This window comes from Emydura macquarii, unplaced genomic scaffold (assembly GCF_026122565.2).
Source record: "Emydura macquarii macquarii isolate MOO-44397 ecotype Brisbane River unplaced genomic scaffold, CSIRO-AGI_Emac_v2 contig_2002, whole genome shotgun sequence".
NCBI classification, from domain to species: domain Eukaryota; kingdom Metazoa; phylum Chordata; order Testudines; family Chelidae; genus Emydura; species Emydura macquarii.
The window spans coordinates 7,561-32,888 of NW_027132139.1; the positions used below are offsets into that span (position 1 = coordinate 7,561).

General features: G+C 49.9%; 1 protein-coding gene and 1 pseudogene across 1 annotated transcript; one reads left to right on the top strand and one right to left on the bottom strand.

Annotated features, from left to right (window-relative positions):
- Positions 1-239: 239 nt before the first annotated feature.
- LOC137159898 (zinc finger protein RFP-like) lies at positions 240-12,995 on the bottom strand. Its single transcript, XM_067558366.1, has 7 exons — positions 12,354-12,995; positions 10,804-10,899; positions 8,831-9,061; positions 8,481-8,503; positions 7,619-7,734; positions 2,517-2,588; positions 240-805 (listed from the first exon to the last, which is right to left on the bottom strand). Exons 1-7 carry the CDS (start codon positions 12,759-12,761, stop codon positions 294-296), a joined length of 1,458 nt encoding a protein of 485 aa, XP_067414467.1. The 5' UTR covers positions 12,762-12,995; the 3' UTR covers positions 240-293.
- A 6,680-nt stretch (positions 12,996-19,675) lies between these two features.
- LOC137159899 (zinc finger protein 135-like) lies at positions 19,676-24,662 on the top strand (annotated as a pseudogene).
- The last annotated feature ends 666 nt before the right edge of the window (positions 24,663-25,328 follow it).

The window sequence follows — 25,328 nt, forward strand, 5'->3', positions numbered from 1 at the left end:
ACCCCCAAACCTCATTAATTAATGCTGGGTCCGGCCACCCCCACGTCTGCCTGTCCCCAGCCCGGCTGTTACTTCTGCCCCTGCCCAGCCCCACATCTGCCCCTCAGGGACCCTCTGCTCCCCCTGCAGCTCCAGGGGTTCTTCAGCCCCTCCCCCTCCCATCCCTGGTGCTGCAGGGAGGGAGAAGGAGCTTCCAGGGATCACAGAGATGAAGAGCCTGGGACTGGGTAGATGGGAGTCCTCCAGGGTCATAGAGACTAGGGTGTGTGAGGCTAGAGAGGGTCCCCAGTGTCTCAGGGACACAGGCTGAGCCGGGATCCCACCACCCGGAGCCAGGGGCGGATTCTCCCGCCAGGGACAGAGGCCGGCGGGAAAGTGAAGATCGGGGCCTGGTCACCAGCATCGAAAAATGTCACCTGCCCCCGGTCACAGTCCAGACACACCCGGATCCTGCTGGGGACCCGGCTCAGGGGCAGGGGGGTCACAGGGGAGGTGAGAGCCCGGAACTGATCCTCACACCACCGCACAGCCCAGATCCCCCCCTCAGGGCTAAGGCTGATCTCTCCCTTCCTCACCACAGACTCTCTGGCCACCCCCACTGCCCAGTATACTCCACCCCCGACCTCCACCTCCCAGCAATGTCTCCCCGAGGTGAATCCCTCACAGCCCAGCACACAGGGCACAGTGTCAAATCTCTCAGGGTTGTCGGGCAGATCCTGCCGTGTGCCTGTCCATCTCACACTTTTCCCATCTGCAGACAGGACGAGCCGGGGATGAGCCGTGTCTGGATCCAGAGTCACATTCGCTGGGGGGAGAGAATCAGAGCGTTCGGGGCAGAGCTCAGCCCTGGGGAAGGCTGGGACCATTTCTCACACAACCCAGCAGCCCTGCTCTGGCTGGGACACGCCTGAATCCCAGGGAGCTGCCTCTGTCCTGGGCACCTGAGGCTGGGCAGAGCTGAGCTGTCATTAAAGTTCTTCAGTCTGTTTCTCATTTGCTTTCAGAGGCTTCAGCTCCTGCTCCCCCACCTGGGGCTGCTCCATTCCCAGCAGCAGAGACACAGCAAGGAAGGGCTCATAGGCTTTTAATGAGGAGGGAGCAGAAAAGTCAGGTACCAGCTTTAAACCCCAGAGGCAGTGGCTTACTGGGGGGAGGCAGGCCCCCCCAATGCCGGCCTGCTGGGGGCTGCCGGGCATCCCTTAATGGGGGTGGGGGCACGCAGGAGACTCAATGAGGCACAGAGTCTCCTGCACCTCCCGCCCTCCATTAAGGGTTGGCCCGGAACGCACTTGCCCGCCACTCCAGCCCTGCACTGTCTCAGATGGGGGGCGGCGTCACCCCTCAGCTTGGTAGGAGGGGAGCCGGGCAGGCCCTTCACGACGCGTGGGGGAGGGGCGCAGGAGCAGAAGTGGGAGCAGCCACCCATCACCCTGAAGCATCCTCCACCCATCCTGAAGGGCTGACACGGCACCTCCCGCTCCCCTCCAGGCTGGCGGGGGTGAGGCTGCCCCCGTGTGAGCTGGCACCAGGCTGGAGTGGTGGGCAAGTGCAGGGGGGATGCGCCAGGTTGGCCCTTTGCAACGGGCAGAGGGGGCAGGAGGCCGAGTGACGGCTGCTTCCACATTCACTCTTGCACCCCCCACCCTGTGTATCGTGAAGGGCCTGCCCCCCCCCCCCACCCAGGTCGGGGGTGAGACTGCCCCCGTCCAGACAGGTGCTGGGTTGTGGGGCTGCAGCGGGAGAGGCGGGTGCCGGGCAAGTGCGGGGAGTGGAGGATGGCAGAGCCAAGCCTGTATTTGCAGTCCCTCCCCCCGCAGGTACAGACCCCCACTCCCCAGGCAGCTGGGGTCACACTGGGACCCCTCCTGTCGTACACGAAGGAGGGGCATGAGGCGGGAGTGGACAAATGTAGGCTTGGCCCTCAGGTGCCGGAGACCCTCCCTACGCCACTGCCCAGAGGGAAGCTCCTTCCCCTAACTGCATCCTCCACTGTCAGGCCAGGGAACAGAGAGGAAGATGCAGCATTGGGACAGAGCCAATGAAGAGCAGAAAGCAGGAGATGGCATTGGGTGGGGTAGCCCTAGCCCCAGTCCAGAGAGACGGGAGAGGAGGGCCAGCATCAGAGGAAGAGCATCTCCTCAATTCAGGAAGAAGTGAGCAGCTCCAATGGGAGAGCCCAGCCCTGCCCAGAGGAAAGGGAGAATGTTGGAGAAGAGCGATGGGGAGACCCCCTGCACCGGGGTAAAGGAGAGGGATGTGTCAGCCCTCAGGGCCAAGAGCTCTGTTCTGGGGCTGCTCAGAATGAGTGTTTGTTCATCAGCGTGGGCACGAAGGCAGCACTGAGGTTGGTGTTAGGATTGTTTGTGTGACTTCAGCTGGGATCCCCGTAGCATTTCATGTGTTTAGTTTTAGGGCTCGGTGTGTCGTGGCTGGTGTCGGTTGGTTTTTAATCTTATCAATAATGTCATGAAAATGTTTTCATGGGAACTTTCGGATAATTTAAAATTAATGTTCACCTGCAATTGCTCCTTGTCTGAGTGATCCTAGGGATTCCCCACTTTTTGTCTCCAGCGTAGACGGCAGAGTGTCTGGAGGGGAAAAGGATAAAAAAGATGAGATTTCATATTTATAACAGCATTCCCACTTATATATTTATATATGAGTTAACTGTGTTTTAATTATGACAGAGAAACAGACAGAGAGGCCGAGAGACACACTCAGGTATTTAACCACACAACAAAAACACTAACCCAGGAACCTATCCCTGCAACAAACCCCGTTGCCAGCTCTGTCCACACATTGACTCTAATGACACCATCACAGGTCTTAACCATATCAGCCACACCATCAGGAGCTCATTCACCTGCACATCTACTAACGTGATATATGCCATCATGTGCCAGCAATGCCCCTCTGCCAGGTACATTGGCCAAACTGGACTGTTACTACACAATAGAATAAATGGACACAAATCAGACATAAAAAATGGTAACATCCATAAACCAGTGGGAGAGCACTTCAATCTCCCAGGACACTCTGTAGCTGACTTGAAAGTTGCCATACTTCTACAACAAACCTTCAAAAACAGACTTCAGTGAGAAACTGCAGAGCTGGAACTCATCTGCAAACTTGACACGATCAAACTGGGTCTTAATGATCTGGAGGATGGGGTAGATTGCACCCTCAGCAAGTTTGCGGATGACACTAAGCTGGGGGGAGTGGTAGATACCCTGAAAGGTAGGGATGGGATACAGAAGGACCTAAACAAACTGGAGGATTGGGCCAAAAGAAATCTAATGAGGTTCAACAAAGAAAAGTGCAGAGTCCTCCACTTAGGACGGAAGAATCCCATGCACAGCTATAGACTGGGGACCGACGAGCTAGGCAGCCGTTCTGCAGAAAAGGACCTTGGGGTAACAGTGGATAAAAAGCTGGATATGAGTCAGCAGTGTGCCCTGGTTGTCAAGAAGGCTAATAGCATATTGGGCTGCATTAGGAGGAGCATTGCCAGCAGGTCGCGGGAAGTGATTATTCCCCTCTATTCGGCATTGGTGCGGCCGCATTTACAGTATTGTGTCCAGTTTTGGGCCCCCCACTACAAAAAGGATGTAGACAAGTTGGAGAGAGTCCAGTGGAGGGCAACAAAAATGACTAGGGGGCTGGAGCACAGGACTTATGAGGAGAGGCTAAGGGAACTGGGCTTGTTAAGTCTGCAAAAGAGAAGAATGATTCGGGATTTGATAGCAGCCTTTAACTACCTGAAATGGGGTTCCAGGGAGGATGGGGCTAGGCTGTTCTCAGTGGTGGCAGATGACAGAACAAGGAGCAACGGTCTCAAGTTGCAGTTGGGGAGGTCTAGGTTGGACATTAGGAAAAAGTTTTTCACTAGGAGGGTGGTGAAGCACTGGAATGGGTTACCTAGGGAGGCGGTGGAATCTCCATCTTTAGAAGTTTTTAAGCTGAGGCTTGACAAAGCCCTGGCTGGGATGATATAGCTGAGGTTAGTCCTGCTTTGAGCAGGGGGTTGGACTAGATGACCCCCGAGGTCCCTTCCAACTCTAATACTCTATGATTCTATGAATAGGGACTTGGAATGGTTCTCACATTACAAGAATTGTCACTGTTCACACATTCTCAATAATCAATAAAGACAATGAGAGTTCTGTAGCACTTTAAAGACTATCAAATTTAATATTTGAAGACATTTGAAGAGACTTTGAAAGCTAATGTCTTCAAATATTAAATTTGTTAGTCTTTAAAGTGCCACAGAACTCTCGTTGTTTTTGTTGTATACAGACTAACATGGCTACCTCTCTGAATCTCTTTCCTTTATCATTCAGGCATCTCCCACCAATGGAATCAGCATCCATGAAGCCTCACAACCATCCGAGGCCATAGAATCTGTAAGCGATGTACTTTCTCCTCCCTCCTTACAGACTCCATTTGGTTTGTCTCATCACTTACTCCATTTTGTCATAACCTAGAGTCCTAGACCCAGATCATGCAAAGACTTTGGCATAAAAGTAACTTTACCCACTTTAGTCCCTTTGACCTTAACAGAATGTTACGAGTTTGGAAAATCAGAGCTTGACTTGTAAGCTGCTGGGTCTGTTTATTTAGCATCTTTACAGAGAGCAGCAGGACGGGGCCCTCGTCCTCCAGAGGCAGAAATGTGAATAATAATAAAATCATTTTATCAATGTGGAATTAGAGGCAGGGGGAAGTTTGTCTCAATGGGCCAGATTCACCCTGTACTGGCAGGAGGAGAGAGGGAGGCAGTTTGTGACTCTGCTGTTCAGTGGCTGCAGGGGCCGGTGCAGACCTTGGCGCAGGCTGAGGAAGTTCTGAAGCCAGCCAGAGTTGCGTCCCTTCTACAATGGCCCCCGTGTTTCTTGGCCAGCGTGCAGAGTGTCAGAGGCCCAGCTTTACACTGCCCACGTCCCTCTATCCCTCGTCCACCCCCTCCCTCTTCCACCCTGCCCTTCCCAACCCCCTCCATTCCCAGACCTCTCAGGAACACTCCTAATCCCTGCACCTGTTGTGGGGGAGGCACCAGAGGCTCCTGTGCTGGAGGGATTCCTCACGCTGTGGGAGGGGCTTTCTCCTTTCCCACAGCCCCTTTGGCCCAGATTAGCTGCCGTACGGGACCAGACCCCAGTAATGGATGGGTTCCGGCTTTATCAAATGGTCTTTAATGTAGGGTCTACATTTTGAATGTCGGCCTTTAGGCACCTGGGGCCTGGTCCTTAAAGGGGTTGGGAACCTGCAGTTCCCACTGACTCTGTTTGCAGCTGTGGATGATGCACAGCTCTGGGGCACTAGAATCATAATATTCTGAATCATAGAAGATGAGGGTTGGAAGGGACCGCAGGAGGTATCTAGTCCAACCCCCTGCTCAAAGCAGGGCCAACCCCAACTAAATCATTCCAGCCAGGGCTTCATCAACCCAGGCCTTAAAAACTGCTAAGGATGCAGATTCCACCACTTCCCTAGGTAACCCATTCCAGTGCTTCACCACCCGCCTAGTGAAAAGTTTTTCCTAATATTCAACCTAGATCCACCCCGACTACAACTTGAGATAATTGCTCATTGTTGTGTCATCTGCCACACTGAGAACAGCCTAGCTCCATTCTCCCTGCAACCCCCCTTCAGGGACTTGAAGGGTGCTATCAAATCCCGAATCATTCTTCTCTTTTGCAGACTAAACAAGCCCAGTTCCTTCAGCCTGTCCTCATAAGTCATGTGCTCCAGCCCCCTGATCATTGTCGTTGCCCTCTGCTGGACTCTCAACAATTTGTCCACATTCTTCCTGTAGTGGGCCCCAAAACTTGGCACAGTATTCGAGATGTGTCCTCACCAATGCCGAATAGAGGGGAATAATCACTGCCCTTGACCTGCTGGCAATGCTCCTACTAATGCAGCCCGATATGCCATTAACCTTCTTAGCAACAAGGGCCCCACTGTTGACTCATATCCAGTTTCTTGTCCACTGTTACCCCAGGTCCTTTTCTGCAAAACTGCTGCCTAGCTCGTCGGTCCCCAGTCTGTGGCAGTTCATGGGATTCTTCCTTCCTAAGTGCAGGACTCCGCCCTTGTCCTTGTAGAACCTCATCAGATTTCTTTTGGCCCAATCCTCTGATTTGTCTAGGTCACTCTGTAGCCTATCCCTCCTGTCCAGCCTTCCTCTCCCCTGATCCCCGCAGCTTAGTGTCATCTGCGAACTTCTGGAGGGTGCAATCCACCCCATCCTCCAGATCATCAGTGAAGATGTTGAACAAAACCGGCCCCAGGACCAATCCCTGCAGCCATGCTCTGCTGTTCTCTAGTTGGGAGAGAGAAACTCGGGTGTTCCAAATTAGGCCATTTTGCTAAATTTGGGCCTTAATGTGATGACCTTTGGTAAGTCATGAATTCATGTGAAACATCCTGATGCCTGGGCCCATGCCACACGAGCTCCATTTTACTACTTTCCACTATTTATTATATTGAGTATTAAGAATTGCTACACTGGTCAATTCTTACGCATAAGTTTGGACAGAACAAGACTGGGCGTTTATACTGACTGACTTGGCTTTGGACTGGTTGGCAGTTTGCTTGATGTAAGGGAAATGTTGCCTTCAGTGACCTTGTTATGAAGTGAGGTGTTCAGAAGTCTGTGTGTGGGACAGAGAGATGTTCTGATCACACAATGTGCACAGACACAGACACCCAAATGTACGGCCTACGAGCAATTAGCAAAGTCCAAAAACCCCTCTGCGGGGGAAGGGTCAGAGTGACCTATGCATAATCAGTGGTAATAGACCAATCAGAAAGGAGAACAATAACATGAAAATAGCTTGCAGAGCAGAAGCCCTGCCCATTACCAGGTTCAGGCATGTGCAGTGTGTGAGTGATGTCAGACACTTAATATTCATAACGCACAGATGCGTGGGAAAGAACTAATACACGTATCATTTGGATGTGTGTCATATGTCAGACATTATCAGGGGTTGTTGGAGCTTCACAGGTGAAATCCAGCGGGACCCACCGATGCTCCAGGAGAAGGTAACTGGCCAGTACGTCTGTCTGTATGTCTGTCATTTCTTACTTTAACAGTCAGTGTAACTGCAAGGCATGCTTTTGGTACAAAAAGAGGTTTGACTTAATCAACCTGTGAGACTTGCACCCTGTGTGGTGTTCTCACCCGACAATTAAATAGAAGCATAATCTAGTTATGAACCAACTGGCCAGAGCCATTCTCCTCCCACAGTCTCAGACCTCCCCAGGAGCATTTCCACCGATCTAAGAGGGGCAGTGCAGGAACTAAGACGCCGGTCTCTCAGCTCCTCTGGTAGGTGCCTGCTGGGGGACTGGCTGCCCCAAAAGCTCCTGGTGACCTCCCACCCCTTATTCCCTACTCCCCAGTTAGAGCCGGGGGAAGCCGCCTGGAACTTCTCTCCTCCCTCCCTGGAGCTCGGGGAAGCCACCCAGAACTTCTCGCCCCAAGGGAGTGGAGTCCAGCTACCTGGGTTTCTCACTCCCACCCCCCGACAAAACTCCCCCATTGACAAAACTCTGCACTGTAGACCAGCCCTCAGCAGCTTATCCCAATTTTCCATTCTAGATCCCTTCTCAGTACCTTTGAACTTCCTCAGAGTCTCTGTTAGAGCAACAGTTTTCTGGGAGAAATCACTGAGTCCCTTTTCCAGTTCTGGAGAAATCTCCTCTGGCTGCTGGAATTTCCCCTTCTCGCACCTGGACACAAACAATTTCACATGGTTATATTTCATGTAGTGACTCTTTTTACTTCTCCCAGCCTCTCAGAAGGTGCAACACAGGCCATGGCTGTGCAACCTTCTCCCCCAAAGGACCCATTCATATTCTTCAACCCTGGCCTGTAGAGATCAGCTCTGGGGATAAAAGGGGAATTGAGTCTCTCTGTGTCCAATTTCCTCCTTGGCCTCTATGCTCTGATGGATAGAGCACTGCACAGGGACATCTAGCAGATATCCATGGGTTTGCAGGGCTCTACTGATGGACAGAAGGTTCCCATGTTAATTGCTGTAGAAATTGGTTCACTAGGAACTAAACTGATACACCAACTTCTCTGTTCGCAGCTTATTCCACCCAGGTCTCCAAACAGTCCTCAGGGGGAAAAGACTCTCAATCACTGCTGCCCTGGGCTGAATGGTAACCAGCACCCAGCAGGGAAAGGCCCATAGTCCATCTCCACAATTGTGAGGCAGCCTGTCCCCATGGGATGCGTTTCTAGAAAATACTTTAGATCAGTCTTTTCCACTGAATGGGTAATTCCAGAGTCTTCTATAAAAGGGTGAGAATCTCAGGATGAAGTTGAAGTTTATCAGGGAGAATTTTATCCACAATGTGACTTTCCCCCCACATTTTGGTGCAGAGCCCTGGAGAGATGCAATGCTAACATCATCTCCAAGCTCTTTCTCAGCACTGTGAAGTGTGAGGGGGAGTGAGAGAGAGCCACGTACCTGCTCAAGGTGCTTCTGATATCCTAGAGGAGAGAGAGACAGAATTTTAGTCCCACCTGACATAGACTTCACTTCCAAAGAAGGGATTTAGCAAGTATGGGGAAAAGAGGCCGTGTCCTCGCCCCAGGGCTATGGATTCCCTGAGCTAATAGGGCTTTTCCATCTCTAATATCAATGTGTCCGTGAGTCTGCCAAGAACAATAATAAATCTCATGTCAGAAATGCACACACTGAGTTACACTGAGATCTCTGTGACCATGCCCATGGCCATGCATTGGACTCCCGTGCCCATGTTTTAGGAGCTCTCCTGTCCCTGTGCTGGATATGAAGTGTTTCTAACTCAGTCTCACCTGCAGGAATTCACTTGCTGGCTTCTGATACTTCCCCTCTATGTCACTGATCAGCTCAGTGAGATGGGACATCTCCGCAGAGAGTTTGTTGATACTTTCAGTTTGTATCTTCAGAATCTCCTTGTCCAGCTTTAGAAGCTGGGCCAGCAGGAATCGCTCTTGTTCCTCCAGGAACTGCCGCAGTTGCTGAAATTCAGACACAATTTTTTGCCTCTCAGTTTGTGTCTTTCTCTGTAAATGAAAATATAAAAAAAAATAGGGAAAGGGCTGGTCAGGGACATGGATGGAGTCTGGGGTACTTTCACGGAGTGTTGATTGTGCAGGAGGAGAATGTCTTTGCAAATTCATCATCTGCCACTGAACAATACCCTGTGGTTACTAGAGGGAGGATTTTCTCACACCCTTTCCCTTGGCCCCTTGGCCTTAGAATCTCAAAGTGTTGTCCTCAGAATCTCAGAAAGGAATATTTCCATGTCTGACGTGGTTTGAATGGTGTATTCTCCATGGCGTTGGAGATGCAGATCAAAAGTAATAGGAGGCAGGACAAAACACTAAAGCTGGGTGACATTTTCTGTGCTAAAATTTTTTCCAGGGAAAGTGCATATTTGTCAACTCTGAAACGTTTCATGATTTTCTGCCAATGTCACCCAGTTGTTTTGTTACAAAAATAAATAGATGACAATTCAAAACATTTTTTTTCTCATTTTTTTCCAGGATTTTAAATTTTAAATGACTTATTGTTAGACAATTTCCTTGATTTTAATATAATTATTAATTGTATTATATTATATTAATTATAATAATTTTAAAAGAAAAGGTCCAAACTGAAACAAAACATTCTGATTTTGTCAAAATTAAACATTTCACTTGAGAAGAGAATGTCAGATTTGTGATTTGCTGAAAATGTTATTAAAAAATCATTTTTGGTTCAATCCAATATTTTTTTTTATACCAATCCATGAAAAAGATCTGTTCTTTGCCCAGCTCTACTCAGACCCACATTGACACAGACAGGTGGGGAGGAAAAAAAAGAATAAAACTAGGGAGAGGAATTTTCAGGCCCTCTCTATTTGGACGTATGTGCACACGTATATCCACACCCACCCACACGTACACACACACATACACACAGTATCCCAGGATGATGAAGCAATGGACAAAAGTCCACATTCCCCAATGCCACAAAGCACTCATTCACAAGAGTGAAACGTCAAGGCAGTAAGCTGTAATAAATGATAAACTGCAATTAAAGAGAAAGAGACTGAAGAAATAAGGAGGGTGTGAGCTGTAGTGAAAATAAGGAAATAGTAAGGAGTGTAAAACAAAAATCTGGATAGCATCCAAATGAATGACAGAAATGAAGAAATTGTCAGAGCGCAAAGAGACTGTAAGTCTGAAAGTAGCAGAGGGATATTTGTTCTGTCAAGAAACCAGTACATCACACCCAAGAATACATGTCTTTATTTAAGATGAAACTCAAAACATTAGACAAAGATTGCACAAGAGGATTCCTCAAGAGATAACAAAACGGTCTCAAAACTCTGGGCTTACAGAGGCCGAAAACTGAGAAACTGAAGCGTGAACGTGTCAGAGTAGGGTTTGGTTCTAGTGCATTGGATTAAAATCAAAATTCTGTTATTTCATAAATAGAAATTGTTCCCGATAAAATAGTAGTTAATAGTTAATATACAGTAGATAGGAATAATAGTTTACAGTAGTGTAGGGCAGTGGTTTTCAACGTGTGATCCGTGGGCCCCTGGGGGTCCATGGACTATGTCTAAGGTGTCCGCAAAAGCCTAAAGCTAAGACTACACTGATGGCGGCAAACTGATTGATTTATCCGGCTCGACTGAGATAAAACAGAATTGAGCCTCTAGATTGCCCCTGCCTCTCTGTATTGCTGATTAAGACGGACCCTCCCGACCCTCCATCCGGCTCCTTACAAATGCAGGTTAATAATGACGGTCACCTACCAGATTTTCCTGGCTTCTCTTCTCTCTGATCACTTTAAATTCCACGAGTTTTTCTCTTTCTTCCCTCAGTTTCTTCAAATGGGCCTGAATCTTTTCCTGAAGAAACAGAAAATGATTTGAGTGGTGTTAGTTTTAGTTTTAGGGTGAGATTGGAGACGATCTTTTCCAACACAAACAAACAAACACGCTACCGATGACTGGAAAATCTAGTGGGTTCATGATAGCAGATATACAAAGGAAGCGGAGTCATATTAATGGACACTGGCAGTGTTTTATTTTCAGGCTTCTTGAAATTCTTTGACCTGGTTTCTCCATTGATTTACACCAACATGACACTGAGGTCAGATCCTGGGATTTTTCTTTTGCCGTGTGAAATATCCTGTTTTTGGGAAGGTTTAACCAACAAAGAGAGACAAATCCCAGGTGCCACCAGGGCTCAGAATATGGGCTGGGATCCTCTAAGGAGCCCAACTCCCACTGAATTTCAGCCCCGAACTCCTGGGAATTGCACCAGTTGGACAGAGCTGGGCTGAGCATTAGGACAAACCCCGTTTGACATGTTGATTATTGGCAGGAATGTTTGGAGTTTCCCCTCGTACTGTCCTGGACCCTTCCAGTGGCAGTGCTGCCTGGGTAGCTATTCCCCAGCTCCCATCAAAGCTCCCGGAAGCAGGGGGACCTAGAGATTTCAAAATGCCTAAAGAGAATGGCTGCTTCTTCAGACTGACACAGCTCAGCACTGCCCAGGATTAGTTTTCCTGCAACCCCGTCTAATCCCAGTGGTATTGGGCATGGACCTGCAATGTCTGGAGCCCTTCTGTGCATGTACTGAAGGTGCTGAGGGTCCACACAGCGTTTAGCCCAGTGATCTCCTCTAGTGCAGGCCGGCATCTGAGTTTAACCCCTCATGGAGCAACACAGGAGTTCAGAATCCCTGTGGGAAGCACCATCTCCTGCTGGCCTTGGCAATTTATCAAGCACCATTCCCTCCAAATGGCCTTGCTTAATTATTTTTCAGTACTTCTGGGGAGGCAGCATGGTCTAGTGGCCAGGGCACTGATCAGAGGTTTATTAGCCTGGGTTTTATTCCCAGCCCTGCCAGTGACATGCTGAGATACTAGGTAAGTCAAGTCCCCTCTCTGTGCCTCAGTTTCCCCTCCCACCCTTGGTCTATCTTGTCTGTTTAGACTGTAGCCTGCTCAGTGAAGGGATTATCCCAAGGAGAGGAGGAGTTCAGACATGGTGTTTATATCATTGGCAGGTGGTGGAAGTGGGGAGGGGCAGAGAAAGGGTCCTTCACTGCCCATGACACCCTGTATAGAAGAGGAGGGGTTCTCCTCCCCCTCATTCCAGCATATAAGCTTTAAGACATTTATCCAGGGCCACAATTCACCTGCATGAGCCTTTGGAGGAGTTGCTGAGAAACCTACATAGGCCTGAAATCCTGGGATGAGGCTCACCAGGTGGCTGCCTGGGGCTAAAGAAAATCCGAATGCTGGGGAAGGTGAGTTTCCGGAGGCTCTGGCTATAAAACTAATGCTCGGTCATACCTTGAATTCTTCAACCGCTTCCTCTGCAGGAACGACTGTGTGATCTCTGTGCTCCTTGGATCTGTCACACACCAGGCAGATGGGGATTTCATCCTTTTTGCAGAACAGTTTTAGAGGCTCCCTGTGTTTCTCACACAGTCTTTCTGTTTCTGGTTCCCTCCCTGACTGCAAGCTGAGCTCTCTGGCTGCTTCCACCATACTCTTGAGTTTCCTGTTCGACCTGAGGTTCCTCTGGGGAAAGGTCTCTCGGCATTGAGGGCAGGAGATGTCTGCATCAAATCCCTCCCAGTACTGGGTGATGCAGGCTCTGCAGAAATCGTGATCACAGTCTAGAGACACTGGATCATTAAAATACTCCAGACAGATGGCACAAGTCGCTTCATCCTGGAGAGTTTTTGCTGGATTCATAATAGCTGTGACCCTTAAAGTAGCTCAGTGGTTTGATTGTATGCTTTGCAAATGTGGGTCTCTGCGTTCAATTCCTAGCATCTCTAGTTTGTCCTTCTCTGAGCAGCAGGTTGTACTCGATGATCTCTTGAGGTCCTTTCTGACTCTAATATTCTATGGCTGCTTGTGCAAGAAAGAAACAAAAGGAGAGAGAGGAATGGAGTTTGTAGTTTCACTTCCTTCTCATAAATGGCGTGGGCTGAAAGTAAACTTTGCCCCATCCTTGGGTATTTGTTTTCTGGGTGGGGTCTGATGTTTTTTGGATTGTAAAGAACCTTTGAATGAAGTGGGATGACTGCCAATTGACACTAACTCCTTCCAAATGCTGCAGATACCTGCAAGCTGTTCTGTTCTTTATTCACTCCTAAAAATTAGGGCTGGTCAAAAAAATTTCTAATGGAACAATTTTTCTGTCTGAAATGCCATTTTGTTGAAATCAAAACTTTCGATGGGAATGTGTTCACTTTCATGATTTTTATAAAATGAAACATTTCAATAAGGTTAAAATGTTCCCCTTTTTAATTTGAAAAAACTTTGTTTTAAAGTTTATTTTATATTACATGATCGATTATAATATAAAATGAAAAAGTCAAAATCAGAATATAACTCTACAATTTTATTGAAATGAAACATTTCAATTCTCCCCAAATTATTAACTTTTATTTAGTGTTCCAGGAAGATTTTTCTTCCCATTCTGATTCAGTGCAAAAAAATACAAATGGAATTTTTATTAAATTTCATTCAATTGCAGTAAATTTTATTACATTTCATTAAATTGCAGTGTAGACATTGCTCCTAGGAGAGTGTGCTAACCACAGCTGAATGCTCCTATTTTACTCTGTTTAATTATATGGACCATGTAGAGTCAGATGAGAAAATTTGGAGAATAAAATATATTTCTATCTTCTGGTCTTGAACTTTGTCACGAGGGTATTTGATTTCTATGGCTCTGGATAAAGGCAAAGATTGAGGAATGATTAAAATAAAATAAAAGAATCAAGTGATACTTTTCCCAGCAAAAAAGAAGCAACTACATCATCCTTCTGAAAGAAATCTGTTAGCAACCTTCAGCTGCCAGGGAATAGAAGGAAATTTGCAGTAAAGTAGCCCACTCACATTATCAGCTGCATATTATGCTTCCTTGTGTTGCCGCAGCATTTCTTTCTCAAACCAAATTGTTAACACTTTTTCTTTAAATACACACGCAGTCTGATTGGTTAGAAAGCTGAAGTTCAACGCTGTAGAATGCTTTTCCAACTCACAAAAGGACTTTCTTTCTTTGTGTCCAAATTGAAAATAGAAATTTCACACCAATAGCAGATTGCAAGAGGAATGCCCCCTGCCCTTGGACTAGAGCAGGAGGAAAGGTATAGGTAGGACAACTGTGATAAGTCAACCCCTATCATCACAATTTGCTGTCCCTAGATCAGGAGATGGGTAAAGCTGACAGGCAGCCAATTGTGATGGGAATGCTACCTCTGGACTATGGGCTGGGGAAAGGCAAAGGCAGCCAATTGTTAGATATTAGTAACCACGACCAGTAGCAAACTGTGCAAGCAGCAGTTTGTAATGTCACTCTGGCCAGGGGAGGGGCAGTGGGCAGCCCTCATAGCAGAGGGGACTTGAGAGTGTTTTACTTGGGGTCCAGTGATGGGTTCATTCACTCCTACAAATAACCCGAGGAACCTGGTGGCCCAGCACTGACAGCTACATGAGCTGGGCTGGGGCAGCAGAGTTTGTATAGTCCAGGGGCAGGGCTGGTAGCCAGCGCGCCTGGCGTGGAGACGAGAGACCAGCGCTGACAGACTGCTCCCTGCTCCAGTCTCCTACCACAGCACAACCACACTCGCTGTCCGTGTTGTCAGGATCTAAGTCTGTCACTGAGGTTTGTATAAGTATTTTGGCCTGGGTGTTTGCCTGAGATGGTAAATTGTGCCTGCTTTGGGGCCTGCGTGCCGGCCTGAAAGCTAAAGCTTTTGAGATACACGTTAGCAGAGAACAAAGACCTCGTGTGTTTCTTTTCCCTACCCGCAACCAAATGGGTTTTCTTTATTACTGTGGAAAAGACAAGGGATGTCGTTCAAATGTTTCAAGGCGCAATGGGGGTGTGGTGTACAAATGCACAAATGAGGAAAAGCTCTGACTCCTTTTCAAGACAGATACCAGAGCAAGGGCAAGAAACTGGATGGGGAAGCGAGGAAGGTAAAGGGGTTGTTAAAAAGAAACATAAACATAGGGCCATAAAGTGACTGTGAGCAAGATCTAACCTCGCTCACTGCCCCTGCCATGAGGTACAAAAGTGGCTGTACTAAAGCCCCCTGGTCTAGACCCCTCTGAAATAGAAAATGACCATATATTGGAAGGGGTGGTACCAAGGGTGGGGGCACCCTGCAGGTATAATTAAGGCTCTCAAGAAGAAGAAGGAGAGGAAAGGCGGCTCCGTTGGCATACAGAGCCATAGTCAGGGGAAGGGCAGGTCTATGGGCCTATAGAACTCTGGTTTGGGGGAAGGGAAATCTATGCGCATATAAAAAAAACAAGCCCAACTGGTGTGCTGGCTTGGAGGTACGGTTATGGTTCTGAGCTTGGTCGGTCATGGATTGCCTGCGGATTGGACTCTGGACTCTTGTTTTCCAATGACTGTGTCTGGGACCAGAGGCAGGGAACCCTAACAAGTGTCATCAAGAAACTTATCCCCTGTTGCTCCAGGCTCTAGCCAACTTGTCTAGGACCAGGACCCCTCACTCCCGTGTCCCAGGTGATACTGGGGACTGTCTGGAATGATCCCAAGTCTCCACAGAAACCCCCCTTTTCCTCCCTCCTGGGGCCCGGACATCTCCTTTCTGTCCTCCTATTGAGAGGGCGATTTCTATCCATGATGTCCCCCGGGGGCTCCATGGCCCCTGGGCAGAGGCCCCCAGAGGGAGGGTCTGGGGCAGGGTAGCTGCAGAGCAATTTTTTTGTGTGTGATTTTTTAAAAATTAATTGTCATAAAGAAAGAAGCAATGAGGATGGAAAATGGTCACTGATGGATAGCTTGACTGCCTCCCAACCCCCACGCCTTCCCAGGAGAGCCAAGAACCTATCCACTTACCCAGCTCCACAGTTCCTCAAACCTGCAAGACCAGGCAATGCAAGATCAACAATATTACACAGACCTAATGTTGTGTGTGTGCGTGCTGGGAAGGGAACACAATAATAAAAAGAAATAATCTGAGGAGGTCACTAACAGCGGCAGAGGTTAGGGGCCATAACAGCAGTGGGTGGGCGAGGGTCTGTGGCTGTGATGTGCAGATCAGACTAGATGATGCTGATGGTCCCTTCTGGCCTTGGAGTCTATGAGTCTAACAGAAGCCAGGCCCAGGGAGGCAAAGCGCAGGCGGGGATATCGCTAGGACCCAGGAGGAGCGGGGTGGGAGCGAGCCCAGCCTGAGGTCGCTCAGTGAGGCAGCAGGAGGAGGCAGCAACTCCAGCGTGTGACTCGCCTCTGGCCGGTGCTGCAGCGACTCTGGGTCCGGCTCCCGGCGAGATCCGGGGCGGTGACATCCCCGCTGCACCCCACCCAGGAGCCTCTCCCGGGGCAGAGACCCCAGCCTGGCCAGGCCCTTCCCGGCCCCGATCCCGGGCCCCGCTCGGAGGGAAGGTAAGAGAGACCTTCCCCCCCCCGCCCCAGAGAGGCGCCTCCCGCGCTCCCAGCCCGGCTGCAGGGGCGGGTTTGGCCCCGGGCTGCTCCCGGCGGCGCTGCTGTGATGCGGTGCCCGGGGTTGTCTTGTGCGTGGGAAAGATGCAAGATGGCCCCGAATCCCTTTGTTTGCAGGGCGGGGGGAGCAGCTGCGCCGAGCCGAGGCTGGGACCGCGGCCCCTGGGGACACCGAGAGGTGGGAGCCGGAATGGGACCGGGGGGTGGGGGATAGAGCGGATGGGGGGGGGGGGACGGATGTGAGGGGCAGGAGGGGGGTGAAGAGGGATGCGAGGACAGGACGGTGGGTGGCTGGAGGGGGGCTGAGGCGATGCAGTGGAATCAGGGGCCGGGGGGGTTATGGGGCTGGGGGAAGGAGGCTGGAGTAGCGGGGGGATGCGCGGGGGGGAGGCTGGAGGGAGAATGTGGGGGCAGCAGGATCTTGGCTGGGGAAGGGGGTGACCTAGGGCAGGAATAAGCCGGGGGCGGGGGTGAGAGATACACGGGCCGTTCCCCCGCCCCATGGGGGGCTGCCCAGCTGCCAGCCGGGATGTTTTCCCCCTAGAAATGATCAGGGCAGCATTGGGGTGGGGGGGCAAGGTGACCATCGGTCCCAAACTGGGCAGGACAGTCCCCCAATGCGGCGTTCAGGTCCCAGCCCCAGGCCGAATGACTCCAGGGCAGTCTCTGTCCCAGCTCCCTGCGCACCCGTCCGAGACGGAGACTCGGGCAGAGCCAGTCTGTTCCCCTCATAGGCAGGGCAGAGGTGGGACTTAACCCCCCCCAATGCTACAAGGCCCCATCCGCTGCTCCTCTTCTCCCCCCAAGGCCCCGTCCCCTGGCCAGGCTGAAAGCTGGAGCCGGGCCATAGGAGCCTGAGATGCTGTGGGGAGCCTGGGACCCTCCCCATCTTCCTGGGTGGGGTGTCCTGGGCGTGTGTGTATGGGCCACGGGATGCACTTGGGTGGCTCTTGCCACAGCCCCACTCTTGGCTTCTGACCTTACCAGCGGGTGGGCCCTGGGGGGAAGAGGAGGAGCAGTGGTGGGGCCACGGAGGGCACAGGTCTTCTGCATGTGTCTTGCTTTTTCCGGTGGCCTCCCGATCCACATCTCCCTCCACCCCAAAAGCTGCAGTGGGGAGCTGCAATCGGCAGTGGGACAGGTGGCTGGGGCTCAGCCAGAGCTACAACCTGGGCTGTGGCTGGGGGCAGGGCTGGAGCGGAGATGGGGGCAGAGTGGGGCTGGGTGGCACTTCCTTCGTGTCCCCTTGGGGGGGTGCGCCCCACAGTTTAGGGACCTCTGGCCTAGGAATAGGGGTTGGCAGGAGACTTCCTCTGAAGGGCCGAGAATGTACAAGGCAAATATCCACATGCAGCCGCTCCGCACACACCCTGCTCCAAATCACATATTGTTGTTTAAAGACAATCTCATTACTGGGGGGCTCTGACTCCAGGGCGCTGGTCTGATTTCTGTGCAGAATTCAGCCTCAAACCAGAGTCACTGTTAGCTGCAAGGAGTACAGCTGAGGTATACTTTGTTTTAGTTCAGGTTCAGTGGCATTTGCTGTGTTTGTTTCTGGTTCAAGATGCCCCAAAATGGTTCAGTTATCAGGCAGTGCCCCAGAAGGGGAGGGGGGGCTGGCAATGAACTCTGTGGCTTGCTTCACTGGGGAGCTGAATTTGGGACATGGGGTCTGCGTTAGGTGGGGCAATTGGAGGGAGGCGCCAGGGAGTATCCCACTTCTCTCCCACCTCCTTCCCTGCCCCTGTGGGCTGACCCCTTCTCTTCTCCTTCCATTGGGGGAAACTGTTCTGGTAGCCATCACATGCCTAGGTGTTGTTTTGTTGCCTTGTTTCATAATGAAAGGAAGATCATAGTAGGTTTTATTTTATTTTCTCAAATATTGAACTTAAAAAATGCTGAAACTTTCTTTTAACTGGTAACCATTTTATTTTTCCAGTTTGAGTCGGATTCAAGTTCACTGAGTAAGAGGAAAAATTAGGGTTCAAGTCTGATTCCAGTTCAGTTAAAAAAATATTGGTTCAAACTGGTTCTCTGGTTCGGTTCTGATGTGAGTTCAAATTAAATCTGCAGCTGCTGAACTGTCCCTGGGGCCACAGGGAGACTCAGCCATAAGGTGGTGGGGGAGCAGGCAGATCAGCCCTTTCAATTTCACGTGGGGGGAGAAGGGTGCGAATCTGGGGCAGCTAGACCTCACTCTCAGGGTGAGAAGTCCCAGGCTGCTTCCCCCTGGGAATGGGAGGAGGAAGCAGTAATTACTGCAGTGGCTGTATTTTTTTACTGCAGGCAAGTCCTTCAGCTTCCTGGGTCAGAGGTTGTTACCTTCTCTCTTGTGATCTGGGAGCCCAGAGTGAGCAGCTGCTGCTCCCTGAGCAGGGATCTCTGCCAGGGAGAGACCTTCATCAAAGGCTAAGCCCCCCCTGTGCTCAGCCCCGCTGGGAATTGCCCACACCAGCGCCTGAGCTGGAGCCTCCAGGTGATGGGCGAGACCTGGGGGAAAGTGCTGGGGCCGGGCAGGAAAGTGACTCTGCACAAGGGGCCCCTTTCAGGGACCAGCTGGTGAGTTCCTACCAGAGGGGGATGGGCTCCCCATGTGTATGTGGGTCCCAAAGCTGCTGTCATCAGTGGCAAACCCAGGCTCACCCTGGGGAGCAAATGCCCGTGAGAACAGGACAGTCGCCAGTCCTCCCAGGCAGAGGGGAGAGGGAAGGAGGCAGAAAGGGGAATGGTGAGATCGAAAGGGGAGCAAGAAGCAGGGAGAGAGGGTTCCCAGCGCCCAAACCTGCCCAGAGGAAAAGCCAGTTCCTGCCCCTGCCGAGTAACTGCGCTGCCGGGGGGACGCGCTGCCCTCGGGGACAATGTCAGGGGAATGCACCAATGCGGCTCCTTTGATTCTGCTCTTTTCTAGCACCTGTCTTAGAGAGACTGTCCCTGGGAGGGTTTAAAAGTGCCTTGGTGGGTTTAGTCTTGGTGGGAGGGGCCGGGTCTGTGTTGTAATAAAATGACTGAGGGTTTTCCCAGTGTGTCAGGGTCTAGGGTGCCTGTTTTCAGGCAGAGAACCTGGGGGGAATCAGGCTGTGAAATGGACTAAAGACCCTTCTGACACCTCCCCAATCGCCCTGACAGGCTGAAGAATCACGTCCACGTTTCGCTCCCGATCGTCCCATCTTCCAGGAGCCAGGGAAGAGAAATGGCACTTGTGGAGCCGGCTCAGGTAGGGGATTTTAAGGGAGCTGTAGGGGGGTTTCTTGTGGAGTGGGAGGGGCAGGAAACACGGGGTGAGGCAGAGAGAGGGACAGGGTGTGATAAACCTGCTGGGCCATGTTCCACCTAGGCCTGATTTTCTGAACAGGCCCACCGGGAGGAGGTGAATGTTCCCCAATTTCTGCAAGAGGAAACACCCCCATGGGCAGGGCTGGGAAAACTGACCGGATTCTCAGTGCTGGAGCCTGAACTCACTAGCCAGATGCTACTATGAAATATAAAGATCCTGAGATTCCTGTCCCTGTCCCCTGCTTTTCATGTCAGCCTGTGGGCTGATCATATCAGCCAGTAGGCGTGTGTTAAAGAAGATGACCCTGCCTTCCTCCATCTGCTGGGAGGGATGAGGAGCTCTCACTTTCTCTCCATCTCTGAAGCCTCCTGGCTGCTCTGAGCAGGGGGCGGGTGGGATTCTGCTTCTCTGGCCTTCCTCCATTGTGAATAGTAGGATTGTGGTTGCGTCAGCCAGTGCTGAGTGTGGGAACTGATGTGGTTGCAGATGCCGGTGACCTTTGAGGAGGTGGCTGTGTATTTCACTGAGGGACAGGGAGCTCTGCTGGACCCCGCTCAGAGAGCCCTCTACAAGGATGTCATGAAGGAGAATTACGAGACGGTGACCTCGCTGGGTAAGAGATTCCTGTGTTTCCATTATTAAAAGCCGTGGGGTCTGCATGTCTGAATCTGGTTAGGTTCTTTTCTAGTTAATTCAATTAGAGGAGAATGGGTCACATAATCCACAGCTCCTGTGTGAGAGAGACTTTCATCTCAATACCACTTTCAGGGAAACAGGGGAGTCAGAAACCTAATGTATAGCTAATTCATCCCCATCTCTGCAGCTTTCAAGGGGCCAGAAGTAGGGTAGTGTCCTGCCTGTTATTTCTCATTCACTCACCATTCACCTTCCTTCTCGGGACTAGCTCCATCGTGAGGAGGGCACTAGGTTCTGCAGGCTTAGAAATAGGCAGAGCTGTGTGTGTGTCAGAGAGTCCCCCACAATGCACCTGTCATAAGATCTCCTAGTGCAGGTGTGACAACATCCCCAAACATCTGCTGTTCCCAAGGGATCTGAGTTCCCACGATCCCATGTAGATTCAGGTTAAACTCAGGGAATGTTCCTTGTGATAAATGCTCTACCAAGACTTCATGCACTCTGACCTTGCTTGATTTCACCCACTGAGCAGGATTTCCCATTCCCAAACCTGATCTGATTACCTGGCTGGAACGAGGGGAAGAGCCGTGGGTCCCGGATCTCCAGGCCTCCAGGGAAAGGGAAATCCCGAGAGGTACCTGCACAGGTGAGGAATCTGGGAAACTGACATAGAAACCATTTGGCGAGTGAAGGAAAAAGCTGGGACCCCTGAAGCGTGCCATGAGTGAGCACTCTCAGTTCTGCCCCATCTCACCCAGGTCAGGGCTGCAGTCAACACGTGTCGTATCATCAAGGCAAATATCAGTCATGACTTCCTACCCATCCTGTTAGCTGTTAGGAATTTCCTCCCTAACTTTACTTCCCTGGGAGCGTTTGGAATGGATGTGGAGGCAGAATCCAATTCTGCATCAGTTATGATGTTGTGTTTTTGGTATTTGCTATTCCTCTGTCTCCCTGGCACAGGCAATGACTTCTGTCTGGATTCTCTCTCTCCCCCAGCAGGAGATAGGACAGAGAATGAGAAGAAGCAGGAGAATCAACAGCAAGAAGGTCCTGGGAAAGTGGAATCACAGGAGACGTTTTTGAGAAGAGCTGAAGGGAATTTTTCCCAGTGCTTGAAAGAGGAAAAAACCTGCGGAAATCGACACAGCTCAGAGACACAGCCAGAAAACTATCCAAGGAAGAACCTGGATGAATCCATTCAGTGTGGTAGAGGATTCCAGAATCCCAAGGAAAGCGCAGCTCAGCAGACAAGTCACAATGAAGAGAAACCCCATAAATGCTTGGACTGTGGGAAAAGTTTCAGATACAAGTCATACCTTATTAAGCACCAGATAATTCACACAGGAGAGAGACCCTATAAATGCCTGGAGTGTGGGAAAAGTTTTAGAGACAATTCATCCCTTACTAAGCATGGACGAATCCACACAGGAGAAAGACCCTATAAATGCCTGGAGTGTGGGAAAACTTTCAGTGTGAAAGCAGCACTTAATTTACATCAGAGAACCCACACTGGAGAGAAACCCTATAAATGCCTGGAGTGTGGGAAAACTTTCAGTCGGAGTTCATACCTTACTAAACATGGGAGAATCCACACAGGAGAGAGACCATATACATGTCTTGAGTGTGGGAAAAGTTTCATTCAACACTCAAACCTTGTTACACATCAGAGACTGAAGACAGGCCTAAAACCCTATAAATGCCTTGAGTGTGGGAAAAGTTTCAGTTTGAAATCAACCCTTAATGCACATCAGAAAACCCACACAGGAGAGAAAACCCGCACAGGAGAGAAACCCCATAAATGCTTAGATTGTGGGAAAACTTTCAGTCGGAGCTCAGATCTTATTAACCATGAGAGAAACCATGCAGGAGAGAGACCCTATAAATGCCTTGAGTGTGGGAAAAGTTTCAGTCAGGGCTCACACCTTCTTAACCATCAGAGAACGCACACAGGTGAGAAACCCTATAAATGCCTTGAGTGTGGGAAATGTTTCATGCGGTGCTCACACCTTATTAAGCATCAGAGAATCCACACAGGCGAGAAACCTTATAAATGCCCTGAGTGTGGGAAAAGCTTCATTGACAGAGCAAAACTTATTAGTCATCAGAGAATCCACACTGGCGAGAGACCCCATAAATGCTTGGACTGTGGGAAAACCTTCACGGAAAAGTCACACCTTATTATACACCAGAGAGTGCACACAGGAGAGAAACCCTATAAATGCCTTGAATGTGGGAAAAGTTTTAGTAAGAAGTCTCCTTATAACACATCAGAGGCTGCACACAGGAGACAGACGCTATAAATGCCTTGAGTGTGGGAAAAGTTTTATTGAAAGTTCATCCCTTATTAAACATGGGCGAATCCACACAGGAGAAAGACCCTATAAATGTCTCGAGTGCGGGAAAAGTTTTATCGACAGTTCATACCTCACTAAACATGGGAGACTCCACACGGGAGAGAGACCGTATAAATGCCTGGAGTGTGGGAAAAGTTTTGTTCTGCGCTCATACCTTATTAGACATCAGAAAATCCACACAGGCAACAAACCCCATCAATGCCCTGACTGTGGGAAAAGCTTCACTAAGAGCTTGTACCTTACCAAACATCTGAGAATCCATGAGGGTGAGAACCCCTAGGAATAGCCTGGCTGCCGGGAAAGATTCTCTCTGAGTTGGCACATCAGTGAATCACATGACAGAGAGACCTTGAATGTGGGGGTAGCTTCAATTGGTGACCCCAGGCAGAGGAGGAGAAACCCCAATCAGCCCCTCCTCCCTGCTGCAGCCCTGGCTGCTGAGCTGATGGGCCACAGATGGAGGAAGGAAAAGAAAAACTCCTCCAGCGGCTCCCTCTGCATGGCTCAAGTTCCCTTGTCTCCCTTCCCAGACGTGTTCCCCCTTCCATGGAGATAAGGAGAAGGAGACTTGGGCCAGGCCCCACCTTCCCTCTAGACCCCTTTCCCCATCTCCCATCAGCCCATGGGCTGGGCTACCCTGATTGCTTGGAGCTGTTTTGTGAAAGCAGAATGTCTCTGAAACCTGGTAACTCCTCCCCTCCCCAAATCCCCCAGGGCGCTAGGTTCTGGGAATCAAATATTAGGGACCAGAAGGATGGGTTTGGGAGGACACGGGATTGACTGGTTGGGACTGCAGGAACTAGGAAGCAGAGGGAGATGGGTGCTGGGGCTATTGGGATCATGGGATAAGAGGAGAGGGAGAGCACAGGGGTACAGAGATGCTGCCTCTTATCACTCACCCCCTCTGCCCCTTCTCCCTGCCCCCTCTGCATTCAGAGAGCACCACTGAGAGGGGCTGATTCCCACAGGGCCTTTGTGGTAGGAAATGTGGTCGGGATTAACCAGCACATCTCTATGACCCTCCAGCAGATTTCCTAGTGTAAACCTGAGCATCTTTGTGCTGATCCCATCCCCCATTAGGAGAGTGATTGCTAGTGCCTGAGTTCCCCCTTTGGGGCTTTATTGTCTCATTCCCAGATAGTCTCACATTACTCCAGGCCATGCTGAAAAGCATGTATTGATTGTAGATTTTCTCCCTTGTGGACCAGAATTAACTAGATGCTAAAAGAAATGGTAGCAGGGTTATAGTAAAATGGGGTGTTTTAAGTTCTGTGCTATTTGAGGGCAGTGGGGCGAGTCTGAGGGATTCCCTCTTTCCCATCACGCTCTGCTCTTGACACAGTGACCTCTCTAACAGCAATGGAGAGTTTTATCCTGTATCCATTCTACCCTTCCACCTCCCAAAGTGTCATTTATCCCAGCGTCGTTGCTTAGGAATTAGAGTTTTGATTTCTACAACCCTAAGTCTGACTCCTGAGGACTGGAGAAGAAAGTGTGACAGACCTGGGGAGTGAGCAGGGAAATCTCAGTGAACCTCAAAGCAGAGTTTGACCTCTCAGATCCACCCTATTTCCATCTATTGGCGAAATTGCTTCCAGTCTGTTTCTCGGCTAGTCCAGATCATTTGTAGATGGGAAGTTCTTCCTTGCTCTTTCTTCCTCTTTCTTTTATTATTATGATGCTAAAACTTTTGTAACTAATACAACCAAATAACAAGGTGAGAAGTAAACCAGGTTTAGCCACTTCATAAGAAAATGGGTTCATGTATTTTGGTGATTTTAAGTCTTAAAAGATTCTCTGAGATTTTACTTTATGAATGTGAAAGCATTTGAAGCCCACCTTGCATTGTGAGTTTTTCTTTCTTTGTGAAGGCCGTTTGCTCACATATTGTGAAATTAGTTTAGTTTGACTGGATGTGGCTTAGATTTATTGAGGATTCACGAGACGGATGATCATTTACCAGAATAGTCTTTTTTTTTTTTAATTTTATTTTAACCTTTATCTAACCCTTTGTCATGAGATTTTTTTGTGTGTGGCTTGAACAATGACAATTATCAATATCAGCAGAAACGCTGATGGTGGGTGCAAGATTCATACTCCAAGAGGCAGAGATTGAAATGGGGAATGAAATTATTGCCTGCTGTCCACAGTGATGTGAGATATAGTCAAGAGAGGAAGAGGGTGGGGGGAACAGAGCTGGGAAACTGATGGATTTGCTCCTTAGAGGCAGACAGCTGAGGCTGAGAACTGTGAACTCGCTGCATCAGAGCCAGAGAGAGTCTAGAAACGGCCTATGAGTGTCTTGTGAAGTTGCCCCTAAAATCTAAAGGGCTATGAATGACATGCCAAGAAGAATGATGGGGACCACAGCTCCTCATTCCTGAGATGATGAGGTTGGACACAGGTCAGAATGGAGCCGGAGATGTCAACAGACTTGGCCAGCCTTGAAGCCTGACCAACTCACATCATTGAGGCCAGAGGGAGTTGAGGAACCTGTCACCCCTTCCCCATCGTCCTGTGTTGGGGATGACAGAGACTCCTTTGCCCCACTCACCCCACAC

Excerpts from the sequence above, each read along its gene's own strand:
- LOC137159898 (XM_067558366.1), bottom strand. The coding sequence starts at position 12,761 with ATGAATCCAGCAAAAACTCTCCAGGATGAAGCGACTTGTGCCATCTGT. Across the intron at positions 10,900-12,353 it reads AAGCGGTTGAAGAATTCAAG|GAAAAGATTCAGGCCCATTT; the intron begins GTATGACCGAGC and ends CTGTTTCTTCAG. Across the intron at positions 8,504-8,830 it reads CAGCAAGTGAATTCCTGCAG|GATATCAGAAGCACCTTGAG; the intron begins GTGAGACTGAGT and ends TCTCTCCTCTAG.